Here is a 21382-nt window from a genome sequence, read left to right on the forward strand (position 1 = left end):
AGTCTCGGTGATTTCCTGATGTCATCCCCACTTTGATGTGTCACCTTGCGGCCCCTACAATCTGGGGATCTGAGGTTCACTTCACTGCGTCGCATTCACTCCTACTAATGTGGGAATCGCAGCTCACCTCGGCTCACCTTTGCACAGGTCAAGATCACTATCTGGGCCGGGTTGCCCCTTCGGGCCTTCCACCCCAAAAAACTATCTGCTTGCCTCCAAGTGGACATTTTTCTTGTTCTCACTACTTACACAACTGTACAGGAGCGCCTACAAAGTCTTCAAATTCTATGTACGTTGAGTTTGGAGTCTTACTCATACTATGTGCTATCACAATATAAGCTCAGTGCTCAGCTCCAGCCTGGTTCTTCTTCACTTCCTCCAATACAGAATTCCAATTATTACACACATATGTCCCAGGTCGCACAAAAAATGGTTGTAATGAATCTTCCTTGCTTGTCAATAGTATGTTTTCCAGCTGAGCATCACTGCGACACATTATCATCTGATGTAAGTAGTTGAGGCAGTGACAGCTCAGAGCCGCATTGCTGTCTGCTCCAACAATATCCTCTTGTATAATATCGAGGCAATGCAATTGGTGGAACATTGAGATCGAGAATGGGCGACCAGGCTGCTCCCCCAAATAAACAAGTCCATTACCCGGTGTTAGGCTGGACCACTCCACCCTCCCATCTTCAGTGTTTATCTGATAATGTACCGAATCCTCAAAGGCCATCAGGACTGGATCAGCCTGTGCTAGGGGTAACAGTCGAGGAAAATCGTTGCCAGCAAACACTGCGGTGGAAAATCAATGCATGATTCACATTTTGGCTGCAGGCTCGCTCACAATAGACTTTGTTCGTTTTTTCACCGACTTGAATACTGCAGAAGAAAAGTATCATGCTAATCTTCATAAAAATGCAGAGAGCAACAATCCAGAGCCGAGTTCGGGAGTTGTTACTAGTATGTGTTGTTGCATCCGAGTCCATACTTACAGGCAAGTCGCCAGCTTACTCTTGCGCTATCTATATCAATGGACATAGTACTAGGCTGTGCACTCGCACTTACTTGTTCTCATTTTTCTCACTCTGATGCCTAAGTAATACCTAAATTAGCTCATCAGCATTGATCAGTCAACTAGTCACGGGCAGTGTCTGATAGAATATTTACCCAGCATGTTTATAATTAAAGGCAGAGTGTTACAGCTGCCAGTAAGAAGACGGCACAATACTACTAAAATAGCGTTGATCATGATGAGCACTAGTGTGGTTGGCAAGCTCGCTAGCATGATCAATTCATCATGGGGTTGGACTGCAAGTAGACTACACGTGGTGGACAAACAACTACTAGCAGTGTTAGGCAAACAAGACGGACGAGACATCCGGTGCAGACCTAATATTTGGCAAGCCTTCTATAGATCACATGTGTTAGAGCCAGTTCAGCAACAAGATGTTGACCGAGGTTTGGCAAATGTTAGGTGAGGCTTCTCGGCTTGAAGCGTCCCAGACGTCGGACTTCTAACCTTACATTTCCTACCTGTACATCTACCATGAATCCCTATCTTATTGATTGTCATCAATGACAAAGACTTCATACTAGCGTTATCGCACTTGCTGCTAGCTGTGCTAGTTTTATGACAGTTCTCATGGCTCAGCCAGAGGTCACACAGCAGACTGACAGCTCAAAGGCACATTGGCAAGACGCAGAGGTGGATGTCCTGCTTCACCACCTGATTGAGAATCGGGCATCAGGTGGTGATGGCAGAAATTTCTCAATGCCTACCTACAACAGTGCAGCAGCTGCTATCAATGCTGATGGTGCGATTCAAACAATAGGCCTACCAAATACGGGCAAGATGGTCAAGACGAAGTGGACCTCGTTATGTTATCTTATATTGATTGACCATGAATTGACGAGATTGGTTTAGCTCAAAAGAACATTCAATCAAATCGAGGTTTACTGCAACATGTCTGGCTTCCATTGGGACAATGTGCAGGGAGCTGGAATTGAGGGCACTGCTGCTGCAAGCATTTGGGATACATATGTTGTGGCAAAGGTATGTCATTATTAAATATATTGCGCAACATTGACTAACATTGAGCTAGTCACGAATTGCAATGCACCCCTTGCGCAACAAAGGGTGGCCCCCATATGACAACATGCAGGCCATCTTAGGCAAAAACAGTGGTGCTCATGGAAGGCATGCATTCCACCCTGCTACTACAGCCCCCGCCTCCATCAGTATAGATGATGTGCTCGATGACGCTGACGGGGGCCTTAACCTTCTCGACATGGATGTGGACCCCGGTGTGCCAGACATGAGCACTGACCTGATGATGCCGCTCAGCATCAGAGCCTCCGCTACTACTACTGGCTCCCAGTCCAGTAAATGCCTGTGCACCAACACTCTACTCGACTCCCTGGAGACATTGTCTCTCCATTCCAGTGGCGCCCCCATATCTACCCATCCCGCTACTCCCCAGTCGTTAACTCTCCCGCTTTCAATGACATTGGTGCCCTCCACTCAGGTCTTTAAGAAGGCTCGAGTGTCGGCACATGGCAGCACACATACAGGGATGAGCAGTGCTGCCAGAGTCGCTGCGAAGATAACTCCAGCAGCTGCCATCATGAACATGCAAGGTAGTATCAATCACCTCACTGACGCTATTGAAAAGAGCTTAGTCCATCCGCTTGAGGTGGTGCCACCAGTTCCTCCTGCTCCACCCACCATGATCTCCCGCGGTCTCGCAATCATGCACAGCGCAGATGTGGATCTGGGAGCTGAACAGAGAGCCACCCTCCTGCGGATATTTACCCGTGCAGGAGGGGAGAACAATCTTGCCGCTTATGTCGAGCTGGAGGATGACTTTGAGATGTGCCGCGTATTTATCTCTGGGCTCCTCGTGTCTACATAGAACTATTATACCATTTGTATCACTTCTCATTACATTTTCATATCAACATGTAGTATCTGTATTGTACATCCCATATGACATCATGATGAGTACATGGATGCGATTGAGTGTGAGTATGAGAGTGAGAAGGAACTTGCGGGACCGGGAACAATGTATAGGTGCGATTGAGCGTGAGTATGAGAGTGAGAAGGAACTTGCAGGACCGGGAACAATGTATGAGAGTGAGAAGGAACTTGCAAGACCGGGAACAGATCAAGAGTAGATGGTTGTGGTTAAAAAAAACATTGTAAAGTACAAGTACATACTAGTACTAGTCCAGTCCGTCCTCATCCTCCTCTGCAATACCTTGGTCTGATAGATTGTCGTTATCATCTCCTCTCTCCTGCAAAATGCGCTGATAATCCACCCACATCGCTTTGGCAATGTGATCACGCATCAAATGGATGTCGTCATGTCCAGCTGGATGATTCTCTGCTGGCTCCTGCTCCACCCCTTGTTGTAGTATTTGCCCTTGTTATATGGTAACAGCCATTTCTTGAGTTTTCATGACACTTGGTTACTACCACCAAGGCCAATGCCCATTTCTATGGCTCATACAACCACCCATATTGGGTAGCTTAGTCAAGGTGTATCACAGCTTGACATTGCTTTATATTCTGCTTTACTCGTTATACACTTTAAATATACTTTAAATACAACCCGAAATTAGGGTTTGTTGTCAAAATAGAAAATCCTATTTGAGCACAACATATCAATATTTGGTCTCAGAAATTTCGTATCAGGAGCAGGCAACAAATCCTATTCAAGCACAACATATCTAAATTCGGTCTCCAAAAATTTCAATCCTCCATGTCATCCTCTGCGTCATCCTCGTAGGTCTCATCATCAATAACCACGTCCTCGTCATCTTCAATAATTGACTGGGAAGCCGGAACCTGGTTTGTTGTCGGCGAAGCAGACCAGAGCCGCATAAATGAAATGGAAAGCTTACGGTGCAGTGCTGCTTGGCAAAAAGCATACACTGCAATACCTTCCGATAGTAGGCTGTTGTCCACCACAAATTCCGCGTGAGTCTCTCACCACCCGGCTTTCCACTCAATATAAGTACGTGTGTGCCGCATCTCTTCCTTCAGGAGTAAAACCTCCTCATTCCAGCGTAGGGCATGTGCACGTGCTTTTACCCATTCCACGTGGAGTGCTGTCACGGTCAAATGAATTAAATAACGAGAAATAGTTGAATATTTTTTTAGAAAACACTCACCGTCATTCAAACCAACATCATTGTCGTCCCCTAAAATGCCAACTGAAGTCCAAATCCATGAAACCTGCATGACGCCTTGTCTGAAACATCTGTTGGCGGCAGCCTGCTGCTTCTTGGTCCGTTTGCGTCCATTTGCTCCAACAACATCAGAGGGATCCTCTATTGATCCGATATCCTCACTTGGTCCCCGAATATTGTGGGCCTCAAGGGGCCGGAGTGCACCCTCCCATGAACCCGGTGTAGATGAGGAATGTGTAGTGTGGAAGAATGGGTGGTGTGAGATGTACTCAAGTAGTCCTCGATGAGCAAGATATACGTCGACCCAAGGGGATTGCTACTGAGAAGGTTCCTCTAAGTATATATGTGGAGGGAAACACTGGACCGGGCGCTTGGTCAAGCCTGGTAAGGCGCACGACGATGAGCGAAGCACGAGCGAGCAGAAGCGACGACGAGCGACAATGAGTGATGGTAAGCGACGATGAGCGACGATAACGGTAACGCGCGCTGAGCGGAGGCAGTGCACGCATGCAGGTGGTGGAGTGGAGCGACTCTTTAATGAGTTGGCAAACAAACTGACAGAGTTTCTAGTAATGTACAGCGGCGGGTGCTCGTATTGTACTTAGATACTTTCAATATTTGGTTGGTAGATACAACCGAGAACTTAGGCTTAGAGTCCAATGATGTGCAGGCAGAAAGATAGTCATTATACAGTTTAAGCGCGTGTATATATACTAAGGAATGTTAAGCACTGTCAAGCGCTAAAGCGAACCGAGAAGCGAAGCGGATACGGAATAATATGTAATGTAAGGGTCCATGACAGAAAACATACGAGATATGGCCATAAGCGCCGGAGATATGTCAGAATAAATGGAAATAAGATAGGAATACGCACCGACGAACTGAACGGACATGGAATGGATGGACAGAGGACGAGCGACAGAACCGAGGATGCGCATGCCGATGCGCGACCGATGCGTGACCTAAGCGCTGGTGCACGTGAGCGGCCGATGAAGCACTTGAGCGCGCTAAGTGAGATATGAGTCGCGCTATATTAGGAAGTGGATGAGACATTGGGAATTAAGATCCCTGCAAGCCCACAGAGATATTAGTCTCTACACCGGCCCTCGTAATGCAATCAAGCACCTATGAGCGGTGTGATACTTCTTGGCTATAATCTTGATCTTGGCATCCAAGCGACTAATGACTGATGCTGCACGGGTATTGGCCCTTTGACCACGGGTGTTCCTATTTCTGTGTTTGATGAGATGAACCCTGGCACGCAGGACATTTCGGAGTTTATTGAGACAGTCGTGGCATTGAGTGTTGCGAAGTTCCTCTTCGATGCAGATAATATTATCGCGGCAAGTTGACGTCCAAATCGAAGTGTCAATGCTTGATGGCAACCAGAGGATAGTATTTTCGGCTTCTACAAAAGAGCCGCTGTCGTTTTGCTCAAGCAGATTCTCTAGATTGACCATGTACAGAGCCTGAACGGACTGAAAACAATGGATTTGTTTAAGAAGTGAAGTCCGGCGCCATTGTAACTCTGTTTGCTGGTGTGATGACATCGTCCCATCAGTTACATCAAAGCGCAAATGTCTCCTACAAAATTCAAGAGTCAAAAATATGTCATTCGAGGACATAGATATACATACTGTGAGTCCTCTAATGATATACCCCATGTAACAAATACACTCGGGGACATGTCGTGACGGTGAAATTGTCCTTCGATAGCAGCAGCCTTCTCTTGCTCAGTGAATTGGGCGTGTACATCAGCCTCAGATATACCTAAACAATTTAAATGCACAATCATTAAAAAGAAATGAAGGAGCGCACCACGTTCTCTGTTTATGAATGGGTTTTCCTGTGTCTTGTCCACCTCCCAGTTCTCGACCATTGCAGTCCACTCATTCTCATATGACGTCCCAACTGCGAGATTGAACTCTTGAAAGGCAGCCTGCTGGCGATCACACTCCTTGACCGCAGTTATGAGTTTCTTTTGTAATGAGAGACCTGGTAAGATTATATCAGTATTCGACCCAATAATACAGCACTACTAAAGGCTCACCGAGGCCAACAAATTTACGCCAATTATGATGACCAAAATGGTCATCCAGGGTATCATGTTGTGCACCTGGTCCGATTTCCTTGGTACTATTTGCAACCCGGTTTATCTCCACCCAATTTCGTTCAATGCCTTCTCCATCTGTTCGACCTACTCCTGGCATGAGGTTGAGTGAATGCAGGATAGCACAGCTATCCTCATGGGCGCTGGCGTGAAACTTTGGAATTGCAAACCTGAACGCCGTTGTTGCGAATGCGACAGGGATACGCATATTCTCAGGAAGCCAGTCCATTCTCTCAAAGAGGTTGATTTTCCACTGGCAGGCAACATTGTAGGAGATGACGACATTTAAAAGAAGAAGGGGGATGATAGCTGAAAAAAAAAAAATCCATGTTGCAGTACCTAGTTGCACGTAAATAAACAGAACACACGAGTCAATTAAAACCTCACCATTCGCCCTTTTGCAGATCACCCACCCCTTTGGGACGCACAAATTCATGGCGTGCACATAGGCAGAGCCTGACACCTGTAGCCCGTAGTCCATTCGAGAACTTTGACTCGGCATGTGCCAGAGTACTAAAACCACTGCACGTACTAATCTGCATGTGTCAGAGTTAGAGGAACCATATAGCACATGAAATCAATGTAAACATACATCTTTCTGGGAGGCGAATTTCAACACATGAGCACTGTAAGGCTTATTTGCAACAAAATATGCAAGACCGGTATGCATGCCAGGGTCCACTGAATCCGACGATTGAGTTCTGTTCTTGAGACAAAAGTTGGCATCCATAGCAATGATTAAGTAGTAAAGGAACCTATGAAAGCGAGGTATTACTATTATGCACTCTAAAGAAGAAAAAACACGCACTTCAGAGAGGCATCTACGGTCTCCCAACCTCTTGGTAGGTTTATTCCAGGTTGCGGACATGCAGGACAATGTAATGCGAGATCGCCTGGTTGTAAACTGGCAATTCCATTTTCTACATGACCTCACCCAGCTCGCTTCAAGAGTAAAATGTGGCGATATTCCCGGATCATACGCATGAATGCTGAATAGCGGCTCTATACGAAAGTTTAGTATTTGACTATCCAAAGATGAATGACCGCTCACCTTTGGAACAGAGATACCGGTGTTGTCTGTGAGACGCTCTAAAGTCTGGTAGTACTCGAAAGCGGAGACTTTACTAGACCATGTAAGCAGCAAGAAGTGTTCAAGAACTTGACGGGTGCATGCTGTTTGAGGCTGATGGACTGTCGAGGGAAACCAATCGCAACGCAAGAGTTGTTGGCGGTGAGAAACTCATCGGTCACATCCACAAAAGTCAACATTCACTCGGTGAATTCCATTGACATGCAAAACAAGAAAGTCAGTATGTCCGCGCACAGGACATGCACATGTCATATCCGAGTGTCCTAACTGCACACGCAAGCCGATGTCTTTCAATGATGTACGTTCAAAATATTGACCATTCCATTTCTGTTGGGCAAGACCAATCAGTTGAGCCCACTATCACCTAAATTACTGTACTGATGTTAATAACATGCAGTGGCAAACACTTGTGGCGATCCACGCAACATTCCTGACAAAGTATGTCTCGCTGTAGCACTCGAGCTCGCGCTAGGCTCATATCCAGCTATTTCCTGATACATGTCAAACATCTGAATCACTTCCCGATGTTATCCGACACTCATCTGCTCAATCCGATGCTAACCCGCTCAATCCGATGTTTATCCGCTAAACCCGACGCTAATCCGACGGACCCGACGTTTCCCACGCATCGGACCCGATATTTTCCCACGCATTTGTCCTCCCTATGTCTTGTCCTGTCGTATCTATCCCCACTAGGTGCGCAGTTATTCATTTTCATGTCGCTAACATTGTAGAACGCATTATTACATGTCTGCAGTACATCGTGTCTTATTACATAGGACATCGGACCTGAAAATCAGCACTACTACTTTCGCCTATAGCACTCCGAAATTCTACATAGATACTATATATTTCGCATACCTCCTACCTATTTACTCACCTTTCTACCTCCGAGTAGGAGGAGGTCATTCGATATTTGTAGTTCTTAGTTGGATTCCGCAATATCATCCCTTCTTTATCCGAAACATCTGACAGTAACCCGCCATTCGCTATCCCCGACATTCGCTATATTCCCGACGCAAACCCGATGCTAACCCGACGCAACCCAAGGCAAACCCACTAACCCGAAACCCGAAAACATCGGACCCGACATTTTTGACATCGGACTCGTAATTATACCTTCGGACTTTGTTTCCCGTGCTTCGGACTATCTTCCTTTTGTTACCACTGATTATTCTAATACCATACAGCAAACCCCTTGGGTCGAATGCACTTGTCTTGCAAGTATAAGCAGACTAGGCTGTGCACGACCACAACATTTTTATATTGCTGGCTACTTACTTTGTGTAGTGCCCACCAATTGTTGTATCTCTACAACGCGTCAGTCGTAAAGTTAAGTCTTCCCTTGTATTCCTAGTTAGTTGAATTAGTTCGTGTTTCCGGCCTCAAAAACTCAACTGACCTTGAACATTTTAGCAATCCTTGTACGTGTTCGAGCAAATACGAGACGGACATCACGTGAAATGGTCGAAGGCGAAGGTATGTAAATTTCGGGTCTGCCTGTCTTCATTAGGCACTGAAATCCACGGTCTCTGACAATGTTGTATGGCCTCAGACTTTCAGAGACCCATTTCACGATTTCAGCCCTTGGAACGTTAGCGGGTGGACCGTATCATGTGCAAATTCTCTTACTTGGATTCCGTGCGTGTATGTTGACGGTGCGAGTATGTTACCTTTCCCTTGCCCTTTCGCTCAAAGGCAGATGTAATTGATCCATCTCGCAGGACACTTGCAACGATTGTCGCCCGAACTTCCGCAGCACTTTTTGCATCATCGGCTGCCTGCAAAACTTCCTCACCCCAGCAAGACTTAGCATGCTTTCGCATGTTGCCAGTGGAACGAGCGTCCTTCTTATTGAGGAAATGGCGAATCGTGACCTTACACCCTTTAGCCGAACATTTAAACACATGCACACAACATTTGTCAACTTCTTGAATGACTGGGATAGGGCCAAAGAGGGCATAAATAGGTGATGTCCATTCTTTCATTAAAGATTCTGTTTCTCATTTCAATTTGTATGCCATCTTTTAAGACATTGGCACTCACTCAACTCGTCTTCGGCACTCTGCTCTTCGTTAGCGCCACTCATATCTCCGTCATTGTTGGCCTCATCATCTGAGCTAATGGTGATTGGATCATCGTGCATGTGTAATGCTTCCTCTTCCTCCTCGGTTCAGACTGTAGCCCGGTGGCTCTGGGGGACCATCGTGATCACTGGCTGTGCATCTTTAAATGGTATGTTATTTTATTGGAGGCTGCTCGTAATACTAACAGGTAGCTTACCAGGTATCTGGCTTGGCTTTGCCTTCTTGGGTTGTGTGCTCCCCACACTGCTACCATCAACTTTTCGCTTTTTTGACAGCTTGACTAACTTGTCATTAAGGGCAGCTTTGGCTTTGTCTGTGAGTTTTGTGACACACCTTGCAGCTGTTGAGAAGAAATTTGGTTGCATGCTGTGATGAGTTTGTACAGATTTTCGTCTTGTAGATTTTTGTATCTGTTTTGAGTATTAAGGTTTGTAGAAGAAATGATAGTTCTATTTGGTATATTTAGAGTTTTAGGTTTGAGTGATGTCAGAGTGCTGTGCCATCCTTATTTTGGTAATATACCCATGCCGTGGGTGTGGGTATGGGTGTGGGTACCCCAAGTCCAGACCCACACCCACACCCCAGGGGTACCCACACCCACGACCCACGTGGGTTGCCCATACCCATGCAGTACCCTAAGCATGGATGCTTCACGTTCAGACGACGAAGTCGAGTTGGCAGCTTGCAATAAATGCACGGTTTTCATAGCAGTAGGCACTTCTTTACCACCAGGATTCCCAGGCACGCCGTCCCCTCCAATGTCGCAGCATTGCGCACACTTGCAAAGAAACATGCGACTAGGCATTTAAATAAACTTCAGTCTTTAGATGATACACACTAGCTGTTGTCCTGACCTTTGAGAGATAAAAGTAAGGGTGAAAAAAAGTACAAAACAAGATTTTGATCATTTAAAGTGTCGGGTAACGTAAAACATCTGAATCCCATGTTGTTAAGGGCGATGCCAAATTACAAGGACCCTGAATCTATAAGACAAAGATATAGGGTGCCAAATCTACAACATGGGTGTAAATTATAATTTCTGAGGACGCGATGTACTTGGCACTGACCATTCAAACGGACTTCTTGTATTTTGTATTCATATGAGTTGGAAGCCCAACTTTTGCGCTAACTTCTACTCATAATCATAAATTACACTATGACTAACAACAAAGTTACAACAGTACAACAGTATGATACATTGAAATCAGAAAGAAAACCAGTTGCTAATTGAAGGACGCATCTATATACTGAATGACTACATAATCAAACTCCGCCGGAATTTGGCGCTCAGCACCCGCCGTATTACAAGTGTGATACAACAAATCTAAGCTATCATCCAGTACATTGGAGTAATGAGGGATGATTAATGATAAGGAATTTTAAATTGCTGCGACCTGCAGATTCACAACCAGTTCAACATCGCCTGCAGCAAAGTTACGCATCATCTCGACAAGATCCCCAGCAGCAGTAGCTGAGTAACCTTGCAAAGTAACACGCTTGACTTGAGGAAGGGCTTGAATCCAAGCCGCAGATAAGGCCTGTAGCCACGATCAGTATTGAAAAAAGTGTTGCAACAATAACACACACCAATGTATCACCTGCAGCACTGGGGACCGAACCATCCGAGTAGTCAATTGTCAAGTGTTTGATGCGGACCGTCGAATGGACTCCCGACAAATACAACATTGCTGCACTAGAATGACTATTAGGCAAGGAAAGTACAAGATATCCGATGCTGTCACAATGGCTAATACATTGTAAAATGGAGGTGATGTAATCAGGCGATGCATCGTGAGCTTGTAAGGGAATATAAAGGGAGGCAAAGTTTTGTGGTGCACGATGGCTCCGAAGGACTGGAAGGAGATGTGACAAGGGTCCATCCAGCATAGACAGAGAAAGAGTCAAAGGAGTGGTGACTCGATTGGCCCTCCAGTGACCACCAGGTCACGGGATGACACTGAGGTTACTGATAGCAGGATGATGGGCCAGAAAACGAATGAGCGTGGGTGGTGCGCACTCAGCATCAACATGGAGTTCGACAAGCGTTGGGATCGAAAGGTGGCACAGGAGTTTGTCCCAGTGTGCAGAACTGAGCTTGACCGAACTCAGTTGAAGCTTTTCCAAACAGCAGGAAAGGCGGATGGTCTGAATTGTAAAAGGAAGGAGCTTTGGGGAAAAGAATACCCGTGAAAATGCCTCAAAGGCTTTCAGGTTGTTTGCACCTACACACGCCCGAATTCGAGTGAGGCCAGTGACGGACAATGAGACAGTGCCATCGCAGAAACCCATGCATGTCAGTTCTTCGACACCGGAGGCATGGATAGTTTCTAGTAATGTAACAATTTGAGAGAGAACTGGGGAAGTGAGAATGTCAAAATTCCAAAAAAGTGTGATATATTGTATCGATTTGCGGGGGACTGACTCAAGGAAGTGCGAAAATGCGGATAGCTGTGAGGATCGCAGATTATGTTCCAGCCAACCCAACACCATACATGGCGGACAAAAAGTATCCATTCATCTCCAAGTAGTCAAAACGTCGAAATTCGGTGAGTCTACACGAATGTGAAACAGATCCTTCAGGGAAGTTGGGAAGTTTCTGTCGAGGAAGAAGAGCGGAGCAGCGATTTCTCTCAACAGAGAGGAAACTTGAGTGACAGAGCGCAGATCTTGCGCTCCTAGAAGGGCGACGGTGATGAGAATTTCCACAGGTAGGGACCAAATGAATGTTTTAGTCTTGCATGGCTCATGAGATATCACATGTTTGAGCGCAAAGGGATCTAGTTGAGCATCCACTTTATGCTTCAAGAAAATGTCAGACTACAGTCTAAAATCAGTAAAGACGATTGTATATAAGAGTGATTCCATACTGCCTCTCTGAACAAACACTTCGTTGTAGGGCTGGTTAAATCAGTATTGTGGCGATTTATCTTTGGCTATAGCTTCGTCAACGCTGATACAAATATTTGAAAATAGAACATACTGTAGCATCAGAATATACAGTAGCAACTTGACATATATCGCCTGTGGAATACGATTCCAGAATACGTCGCTTTCTAGGGGTGACCAGGTCACCAAAGTCGAGTTTACGCTTCAGGGATGGTCCCTTGCTTTCAAGTGTTGGAGCATTCTTGTCCTGTGAAATAGGAGTTAACTCAAACCCGATTTGCATATGAAAGATCTCACCTTCAAAGGTCCTAGACTGCCAGGGATGTCGGTCTTTGACACGAAGTCCTGCGACTGCATTGAAGAATGTAAGTCACGAAAAATGCAGGTCACATATATATGAGGTGCACATAACAAAAAACACGTTTTGGACTAGAGAGGTAACTCTCCGAATTTCCCATCGCAAAGGTGGGAGAAATGTACAATTAGAGATGACCTTGCTTCAAGTCGAGCGAAGTTATGGTGCCAGGGACTTATTGTTTGTTCTGGATGAGGAGAACTTATTGTTTGTCTGATATACCCAGAAGATACGGCAGCACTCACGGAAGCGAGCATGGGTAACTGGGAGACAAGATACCAAATGCAACTTTGGATGAAGTCTAGATGCAGCATCAACTGGGAGACAAGATACCAAATACAGCTTTTGGATGAAGTCTAGACGCAACATCAAGTGGCCTGATTTAAAGATTACATGTCGCAGGTTGGCTGAATTGCAATTCATTCATGCCGTGCACATCACCTCGCAACAAAGCGACTGCAGGCCTTAGCATACACTTCAATCCATACACACGGCACTACACTTCAAACAATGAAAGTATTGCACCCATCATCGCACCTCTGAAGAGAACACTTGCTTTGTATTTTGACGAGGAGGTCGCGCAGGTCGCACTAGATAATACTGTAAGTAAAGATGTCGAGGTGGTGGCCAGCAATAGCTGAATTCAATATTCATAGCTCGAGTGGATGGGATCCGCTATGTTGGTCGATGAATCTCATACACTCGAGGGGACAAGAGGAAGTCTGCAAGACATTCGAATGCCAAACATTGACCTCACAGAAAATGAGGTTCGTAAGATTGTTATGTAGCCCAACTCCAAGACTGACCTCACAGTTTTCAAAGAATAGACCCACATTCTTGATGGCGAACTTCATAGCCTCTGATGTCAGCCACATCAGTCATCATATGGGGCGCCTGTCTCCAGATCAAAGAAAACTCGTTCACAGCCTAGAGAAAGTGGTAAACAAGTGTATTGATCGCAAATGTGAAGGGGACCATCCTACTACTGACCTTTTACGTGAGAGGATCTATGCAGCACTTGAGGGGGCAGTATTGGGCATAGAGGTGGATGAGATTATGCGCAGGCATGTCTCAAAGGCCGATGTGTGCGAGGAATGATAGCTAGATGAGAAGGGGTGAAATGGGAAGAAAGGGAGAAGTGGGGTAAAAAAACTCAAATAGACCTCTGGATGCAAGTATAGATTTGGCCCGAGGGGATTGCTACTGAGAATGATTCCTCTAAGTAAAAATGTGAGGGGAAACATAGAAACTAATAAGGGTAACTGAGACTAAAGGAATACGCAAAAGCCGAGAGCCAAAGCCGATGTGATGCAAGCATGAGCGAGCCGCCGAAAATGCAAGGCGATATGCACTTAGGCGAAGCGCCAATAAGACGCGAGCCGATGCAATGCGATGCGAGTGCAAGCAGCCGCGATGTGACAAAACGCGAAAACGCGCGGTTTAGTCAAAGGTGAGTTGCGAGGAGGTACTGAAGGCGCGAGGGTGGACCGAGCGATGATGAGTGCCGAGAGTATTCAATATTATAGATACATGAGCACAAGGCAATTGCTGCCGATAGGGGTGCGCGCACGAGAGAGTGCCGAAGATTTTAGACTTTTAGTCAAGGCTTATAACTTTTGCGTGTAAACAGGTGATAAATTCTGATGGGAGAGAGAAGGTACATGAAAATCCTAAGTATCTGATATATGTATGTGCGCATAAGCGATATTCGGAGCTGAGTAGGTAGCGAGATGTATGTAAGTAGGGTCCATGACACATTTAATGAGAATATAAATGGAATAGCTTGGGAAATGTTGTTAGTCTAGTGGGAATCAAGTAATATACGCACCAATGAACCAGCGGAGGATATGGATAGGATGGACGGAGGACGTGCGATGAATCCGAAGAGAAGCCGATGCTAGCCGAAGCGCGCGCGCAAGCCGCGGCTGTCGGCCGACGATATAAGACATGCGCGCTATACCAATGGTAGCGCGTACTGCAATTAGAACCAGAGGGACAACACAAAAAGGCCTATACGAGGCTGCAAAGACCATAGGTCTTACACCGAGAACTCAGCAAAAGATGATGACAGACACATAAGATGGTTGCTTGGTTTCGCAATAACCTCTACTGATGGAATTCATTAGAAGCTTGCAACAGATACAGATAACGACAGTTTAATTCCACCTACAGCACGATGCATTTTTAACGGCATGAGACATGGATTGTTTTCCCTTGGAACAGTCCTCAGTGCACAATCAGAACCACACGGACTATTCTCATTTAGAACAGTTCCAGAACCATTGCAAGTAATCCATAGGTCGGGTGCATTATTACATTCGCCTGCTGGAATGCCAGGGGAGTATCCAACTGCATAAGAATGTTCAACTACGGACCAAAATTTGAATGTACATACACCCTGTAGAGTCGCTAGTTAGTACCAAAAACCAATGGTGGTGACCACTTACACAACGGACACTGTAAGACCCTGCCTGTTAGATAATGCCTCCTGTGTTCACAATTGTTGGTCTGCACATATAGTTTCACTGGCATATGCTCTGGGAGGGAACCACCCGCAGTTCAGTAGAGGTCGCCGGACAACACTGCAGTAGTTCATATGTGGCACATTGTCTGTGTTACTCTATCATACAAATGACACCTCATTTATCAATTTGAAAGATTACTGGCGGGCAACGATAATCTCCATCCTCTGAAACTTCTTCTTAGATACTGTGAATGAGGGACGTTGGTCAGTCAACCAGGAAGCATTATAGAATGCTCTTGGCAGGCCTTCGATTGGGATGCGAGAAGACTCCCGGTTAATGTTATGAAGACGCTTTGTGGGCTTACTTCCGTGAGGAGTGAAAATTGTGGCACCCATTAAATGCTGTTGGTCAATAATCTGCATCTCCTGACTGAAATCTGCTCTCCATGGCATACTCTTCTGACGAAAGACCTGAATGTCTCTATCTTCGTGCTCACTCTCGTCAGAGCTCATGCCATCTTTGCCAAGATTCTCCATGATAGATTGAAGATACGCCCACACAGCCTGATCATCCTTTCCTGTCGCATTCCTATCACTTAGCAGCGTCGACGTCACTTTTTTTTCGAGTTTCGAACTTCTAGTGAGTAGCTCAATATGCTTCAACTCTGAAAGAAACAAGGTAACTGACCGTCGCCCTGCGAGTGAGGACCCTAGCGAGCCGCAGTCGCTCATTCGTCTGATCCACGAGTTGATCTCCCACTTGTTGCATGGTCTCGCAAGTACCATCGCTAAGTGTGAGAGGCTGAGCCTTTCGCCAACACTTGTGGCATTGGCTGAATTTCAGTGTAATGTCATCTCTAATTGATTGAGAAGATCGTCTAGCCCATCGGTTGGTCTCCTGTGAAGTTGCATACTGGGAACAGAGTAAATCAATAACTTTTTGATTCCACTCGGAGTTGTGTGTGGTCGCCATATCCCATTGCATTGCAAGTGGGTCAGGGCCTGGGCCCATTCCATGTGCAAAAGACAATATAGCTTCACGTGACACCGACACATGAAGCATATACTCTTCGTCTTTTGTGGCATGGAATGCAGTTCTGAACAACTCTCGAACATTTGCCTGATGTTTCTGTGAGCAGAGCGATTTGCTTTAAGTGATTACGGACCTTATTGTCTTGGCGCTGGGTATCAGTGAAACTTTCGACAGGGGGTTTAGGTGGTTTGCGTCTTGAATGAGGTCCTCGAGGAGACGTCATTTGAGGAGTCTGAAGAACCTTCGCGAGCACCTCAGCAAGCATGCTGACAGTCGCATTCACGATCGGGACGTCTCCTAAGAGTGAAGTCAGGGGAAGACTTTCCGTCTGAGGTTCCTCGTCTGTGTCAGATTCTGAGCTGGAATCAGGAATCTATGATGTGCAGTGTCAGCAAATAATGTGCATCTGAGTTGTCGACTTACTGGCAAAAACCCAATTATATTGGTACATGTAGCCATGGGTTTTTTGCCCACAAAATGCCGCCAGGCAGGTGTGGACGCAGGTGATGCAGTGTTGACATGTCGAAGTTGACTCTATGAAATCGTAAGAACCCCGCATACCAGTGATTCGATACTCACATCCAATGAATTGATCTTGGAACTATACTTGGCGTCCAAGTGGGCTAATTCAGCTTCATTGTCGGCCAAAAACCTATCTTTTGCCAAACACATTTTACAGTCAAATTGAGCCTCTTTCTCGGCCAATAAGTGTTCTATTTCGGCGCGGGTTTTGGTTTGGGCTTTATGAAGACCAAGTGCCATATTGTTCTGTCAATGCAAGTCAGAATGTTGATATGATGGCAAAAGCATCCTACCTGGAGCTCTGCTACTTCTTTACGATGGTTCTGGTCCAAGGAAGCGAGGGCATTAGCATTGTCACGCTGAAGATATTGGTTCTGTTGCTGATACTGTGCAATGGCCAATTGCATATCCGATTCACGGACATTCGAGGTGATCTGAACCGAGTTAAGTATGATCGCGAGGGATGTGAGATTACATGTACCTGCACATGGCATTTTCGGAGCAAAAGATCATGTTTGCTGAAATGTAGCTCGCGCACATCTTCACGCAGCTTAGATGACTGAGCGATTTCTTTGAGAAAGACTTTATTCAGCTAAGCATTCATTAGCTGACACAAGGAGGCAAATTGGATGTTCCCCACCTGCTGCTCATCGTCATCTCTCGTCCTACGAACAGACTGCCAAGGATTATCTAACTCCATTACACACCCCTTGCTGGAGGAAATAGCTGGCTGCGGTGGGTATGTGTGAGTTATCGCTGAGGGATGACAGTCATCATGATCTACAGTAGCCAATGTAGTACTCGCAGGTGGAGGTGGGTACATATGTGTCGAGGGCGAATGAAGCTCGTTGAGGGGGTGCGACTCAACAACTTCAGGGGCCGGATCATCCGAAGAAAAAAAGGACATTAGATGGGACATCTTGATGCAACAAATTATTTTGTAATCCGCAATTTATTTGAAGACAACTCACCTGATTGTGTCGCCAAATCTGATCTGGAGCCTTAGGTACAACTACAATCAGATTCAAACTGAACAAAATGTCCCTAATTGTGCACGCTTGTATCATGATACCACCTTTCACTGCCAGTGAAATTACATTCAAAAGGTAATCCAGAGTGCTCTGGAACGCTATAGGCTAGGTCTGGAATGGTCTAGCCAGGTCCAGATCTGCTTTTGATTGAAGAGGTAAAACATTGAAACCCCCGATCATGCATGGACTACATTGACTACTGCTTCCTAACTGCTTTATCAACTACAGCATTCTGGCTGCTTCTGTTACAAAAGGATTGACTACTGCTTCCTGACTCTTTCCGGAAGGACGCACTATTTACGAGAACTGTTTTGTTGTGCCTTAGCAGAAGTGTTTTTCAGTTGCATCTGAATTATATCTCCTACTGGCCAACACCCATGGTAGTCAGCCAGTTCCGGAAAATGGTTCAGAGCCTTGAAAAAAAATTAATATCAAGCTGCCATAGCAACTGCAGAAATACCTCTCTGTGAACCTCCTGCAATGCAGCTGCAGCTTGAAGTTTCTTGCTCTTGTCAACGTCACAGTGTTTATTGATAGACCGGTGAATGTACTCCTAATTTCAAGTGGGGATGAGGGAAAACAAAATTAACCAGTGCAGTCTCACCTTGAGATCCTTGAAGTGGTCAACATCCCAGTTGAGCGCCTTTTCCAAGTTGTACCCACCACGACCAGGGCGCCCCGCCTCACCCTCCGGTTTGAGAATTTTGGAGTCCTTGGAACTTATAGAGGACAATGAGGAATATGTTGACACCTTCTCAGACTCGCTGTTCTGTGTGAACTGCTCTTCCGAAAAAGAGACTAATTTGGTAACTTTGGGAGTAGACGCGCGAGAACAAATGGGTGTTGTTGCACGAGACATGGTCGTGAAGATGCGGGAAGGAGTTAGGGTGAGTACTCTGAGCGGAAGAGTAGAGAATATCATCTCTTCTTGGGGAGATATCAAGACGAACGATAATGTAGGACAAAACATCTCCGTGTGATATGTCAATAACAGAAGTGCCTGGGGAGGACCTTCAGACTCATAAAAAGGAATGACAGGAGTAGAGGATTGAAGCATGACTGACTTTGGAACTGAACAGAGCTGAGAAGATGATATTTAATGTCAACCAATTGATGACGGCAATGCAGGTCTAGATCGAAAACCCAGCGCCCACCCGGGTTGCCAAGCAGATAGTGTTGTTGTATATTCTATTGTATATACCACCTTATAGTTCAACCACACAAAATCTTAACGTTTACAGCTACCGATGCTTTTCCTATCCAACGATTGCAAAGAATATCGCCTTGAAGGGCGCCTCATTGGGCACAAGAACGCAATCAATTGCCTAGCGGTCTCTCACAATGGAAATATGTCGGCAAGTAGGGGTAAGTTGAATATCCAGAATAACATTATACACACTCACTCAAGTACCAGGCTCAGACGGCATGAGGATCTGGGACCTCAAATGACGAGTGCAACTCCCAACTCCACGTCAAATGCCAGCCATCCAAAATCCGGCCAATCCGGTGACTTGCACATGCTGGATAACCCATCAAGAAGCAACGTGCGAGACGCTATGCTATGGCACAGGACTGGGTTTCATATGTATTTGGCAACAGCAAGGACAAGGCTTGGAAGACTTCACTGCAAAAGTGTCAAGGCGAATCGGAATGGGTAAGGAGATAATGTGCCTTACCTATGATCATACTGGCAACGACAGTCGTATTGCAAGTGGAACACGTGACAGACAGGTTCAAGTATGGACATTCGACTTCAAGGGACCGTTGATACCAATCTTCAGCATTGAGCTCTCCACCACGGTTCTGCGCACTGTCAACTTCAATCGAACAGCAGGTAGAAACTTGTTGGTATTCGGGATGTATGACGGCGAGATGTAGGTGCACGTCCATACATCATCAGCAGAGAACCAATGATATTTTAGACATACGCTTCGAGGCTTGGACAGCACTGTCATCGCTACAAACAAGGCTGGGCCGATGATGTGAGCGATATCATCAGGCAAGTCAAAATATACTTACCGATTTACCAAAGCGGGCATGCTGTTGTGGACGCCCCTCAGACACTGTTCCTAATTGACAATGTAATGAACAGATTTAGCTTGCACCGATTAGAAGATGGGGCGTGTATCCATACCTATAATACCAATCCAGTGAAGACATTCCCGAAACAGGTTGTTTTTGAGGAGCAGGCTACCCTTGTTGTCGGAGGCAGTGACACAGGAACTATTCATATTTTTGACAAGAATGAAGGCACCCTTAAGCAAGTATTGCAACACGCAGACAAGGGGTGAGTACAAACTGTAACGGTGAGTTATTTCATCAATTAATGGAATGTGGGTCTGACACAGTGCAAGACATATGATAGCACACACCACAGCCTGATTTTTGGAGCAACGTCCACCAATGACACAGAACCGACCATCTCCATCGGGTGTCATAAACGTACGACATCGCTGAGCGACCGTTCTCTGGGGTCAGCGATCAAGAATTTCATACAGGGAATAGTCCAGCTAGCTATCGCAATGGCGATAATAGCATATGTCAGCAATATAGTATGTCATATTATGTGATACAAAACATGCACTAACTTATCGGAATGCAGTTAATTAGGCTAACATAGGGGATCACATTGCTGGAAAATGCCTGGTGACAGTATTCAAAGTTGGGGGCTCAAATGAATGACCTAACGAATACTGACATCCGTTCCTTGGTAGAACAATACATTGAGGCGCAGAGGGGTGAAGAACTTGAGCGTGAAGCTCGGAAACAAATGGCAGACATGGACAAGCCAAGCTTGTAAAGCCCCAAGAAGATGCGCTACATGCGGTCATTCTTCTCGGAAATTAACAATTATAGATTCATGAATATGTACCATGGGATTCAGTGATGTATTTAGCAGTAATCTGAAGTTAGGGCGTGAGCTACCTATTCCAATGTTTAGGTCAAGTGTGTGCTTACTATCCAAATTTTGAGCGGGAAGCGGGGTAGTTTGCGTCTAACAGAGACGCGCAAGAAGGCATGCATTCATCGATATTCAGATTGTACTAAGTCTAATTTCATCCAATTCTACAGTCCTACAGAGTCCTATACAAATATACAGAATCTACACAGTACAACGAACACTTTGCACACATGAAAGTCCAAAAGGAACCCATAGTTGTAAACAGATGCTAGCTATATAGTGAACAATTGCATAATAAAACTCCGCCAGAAGTTTTACCGAAGTGCCCACTTTGCGCCCACTCTGGAAAGTTTTGCCGGACCGGCATTGCCCACTGAGTTTCAATTTGTAAGTCATTCTGTATATCATGCCTTCTGTCTCTCCAAGTGGACTTTCTTCCGATTCCCGTACGACAGAGTGTTAGTACTTGTAGCGTTGTGGTCATTGTGTATATCCATCCACCGATACATTACATTACTAGTAGTAGTGTGTGTTATGAGTGGGCCTCAACAATACTTAGGATGAAAAAACAACGCTATGGTCCACAATATTAACCTCTCGCACAATAGACAATTTGCTGTGTCCACCATGATCCACAATCTGCACAATAACACTTGCTAAGCTTCCAAATTTGTCATTCACTATAAATACTGATCTCGCACCTTCATGGTT

The 21382-nt window shown here is 45.5% G+C and overlaps 8 protein-coding genes across 8 annotated transcripts; 2 read left to right on the top strand and 6 right to left on the bottom strand.

Annotated features, from left to right (window-relative positions):
- Positions 1-340: 340 nt before the first annotated feature.
- F5147DRAFT_657760 (uncharacterized protein) lies at positions 341-1038 on the bottom strand (the record flags this gene model as incomplete). Its single annotated transcript, XM_041434324.1, has 3 exons — positions 341-748; positions 845-879; positions 993-1038. The coding sequence occupies 3 exons, from the start codon at positions 1036-1038 to the stop codon at positions 341-343; spliced, it is 489 nt and encodes a 162-aa protein (XP_041286775.1).
- A 212-nt stretch (positions 1039-1250) lies between these two features.
- Positions 1251-3174, top strand: F5147DRAFT_657761 (uncharacterized protein; the record flags this gene model as incomplete). The annotated part of the gene is made up of 9 exons (XM_041434325.1): positions 1251-1474; positions 1597-1855; positions 1925-2053; positions 2103-2304; positions 2345-2382; positions 2444-2525; positions 2707-2879; positions 3003-3021; positions 3071-3174. The coding sequence occupies 9 exons, from the start codon at positions 1251-1253 to the stop codon at positions 3172-3174; spliced, it is 1230 nt and encodes a 409-aa protein (XP_041286776.1).
- Positions 3175-3751: 577 nt separating this feature from the next.
- F5147DRAFT_657762 (uncharacterized protein) lies at positions 3752-4700 on the bottom strand (the record flags this gene model as incomplete). Its single annotated transcript, XM_041434326.1, has 4 exons — positions 3752-3956; positions 3993-4110; positions 4174-4507; positions 4587-4700. 4 exons carry the CDS (start codon positions 4698-4700, stop codon positions 3752-3754), a joined length of 771 nt encoding a protein of 256 aa, XP_041286777.1.
- Positions 4701-5285: 585 nt separating this feature from the next.
- F5147DRAFT_748044 (uncharacterized protein) lies at positions 5286-7869 on the bottom strand (the record flags this gene model as incomplete). Its single annotated transcript, XM_041440018.1, has 10 exons — positions 5286-5638; positions 6010-6186; positions 6242-6610; positions 6711-6837; positions 6894-7056; positions 7110-7205; positions 7236-7303; positions 7353-7484; positions 7569-7718; positions 7765-7869. The coding sequence occupies 10 exons, from the start codon at positions 7867-7869 to the stop codon at positions 5286-5288; spliced, it is 1740 nt and encodes a 579-aa protein (XP_041286778.1).
- Positions 7870-8702: 833 nt separating this feature from the next.
- Positions 8703-9537, bottom strand: F5147DRAFT_779766 (uncharacterized protein; the record flags this gene model as incomplete). Its single annotated transcript, XM_041442352.1, has 4 exons — positions 8703-8744; positions 8794-8977; positions 9024-9387; positions 9438-9537. 4 exons carry the CDS (start codon positions 9535-9537, stop codon positions 8703-8705), a joined length of 690 nt encoding a protein of 229 aa, XP_041286779.1.
- Positions 9538-10857: 1320 nt separating this feature from the next.
- Positions 10858-12721, bottom strand: F5147DRAFT_779767 (uncharacterized protein; the record flags this gene model as incomplete). The annotated part of the gene is made up of 7 exons (XM_041442353.1): positions 10858-11016; positions 11066-11171; positions 11496-11926; positions 12014-12295; positions 12346-12411; positions 12459-12611; positions 12662-12721. 7 exons carry the CDS (start codon positions 12719-12721, stop codon positions 10858-10860), a joined length of 1257 nt encoding a protein of 418 aa, XP_041286780.1.
- A 2657-nt stretch (positions 12722-15378) lies between these two features.
- On the bottom strand, positions 15379-18826 carry F5147DRAFT_779769 (uncharacterized protein; the record flags this gene model as incomplete). The annotated part of the gene is made up of 12 exons (XM_041442354.1): positions 15379-15831; positions 15872-16303; positions 16350-16589; positions 16640-16750; positions 16796-16984; positions 17032-17172; positions 17220-17330; positions 17379-17468; positions 17523-17657; positions 17710-17739; positions 18230-18322; positions 18374-18826. The coding sequence occupies 12 exons, from the start codon at positions 18824-18826 to the stop codon at positions 15379-15381; spliced, it is 2478 nt and encodes an 825-aa protein (XP_041286781.1).
- A 1027-nt stretch (positions 18827-19853) lies between these two features.
- F5147DRAFT_657766 (uncharacterized protein) lies at positions 19854-20569 on the top strand (the record flags this gene model as incomplete). Its single annotated transcript, XM_041434327.1, has 3 exons — positions 19854-20056; positions 20147-20321; positions 20423-20569. The coding sequence occupies 3 exons, from the start codon at positions 19854-19856 to the stop codon at positions 20567-20569; spliced, it is 525 nt and encodes a 174-aa protein (XP_041286782.1).
- Positions 20570-21382: the final 813 nt, after the last annotated feature.

Source organism: Suillus discolor (assembly GCF_016758755.1).
Source record: "Suillus discolor strain FC423 chromosome Unknown F5147scaffold_92, whole genome shotgun sequence".
NCBI lineage: Eukaryota > Fungi > Basidiomycota > Agaricomycetes > Boletales > Suillaceae > Suillus > Suillus discolor.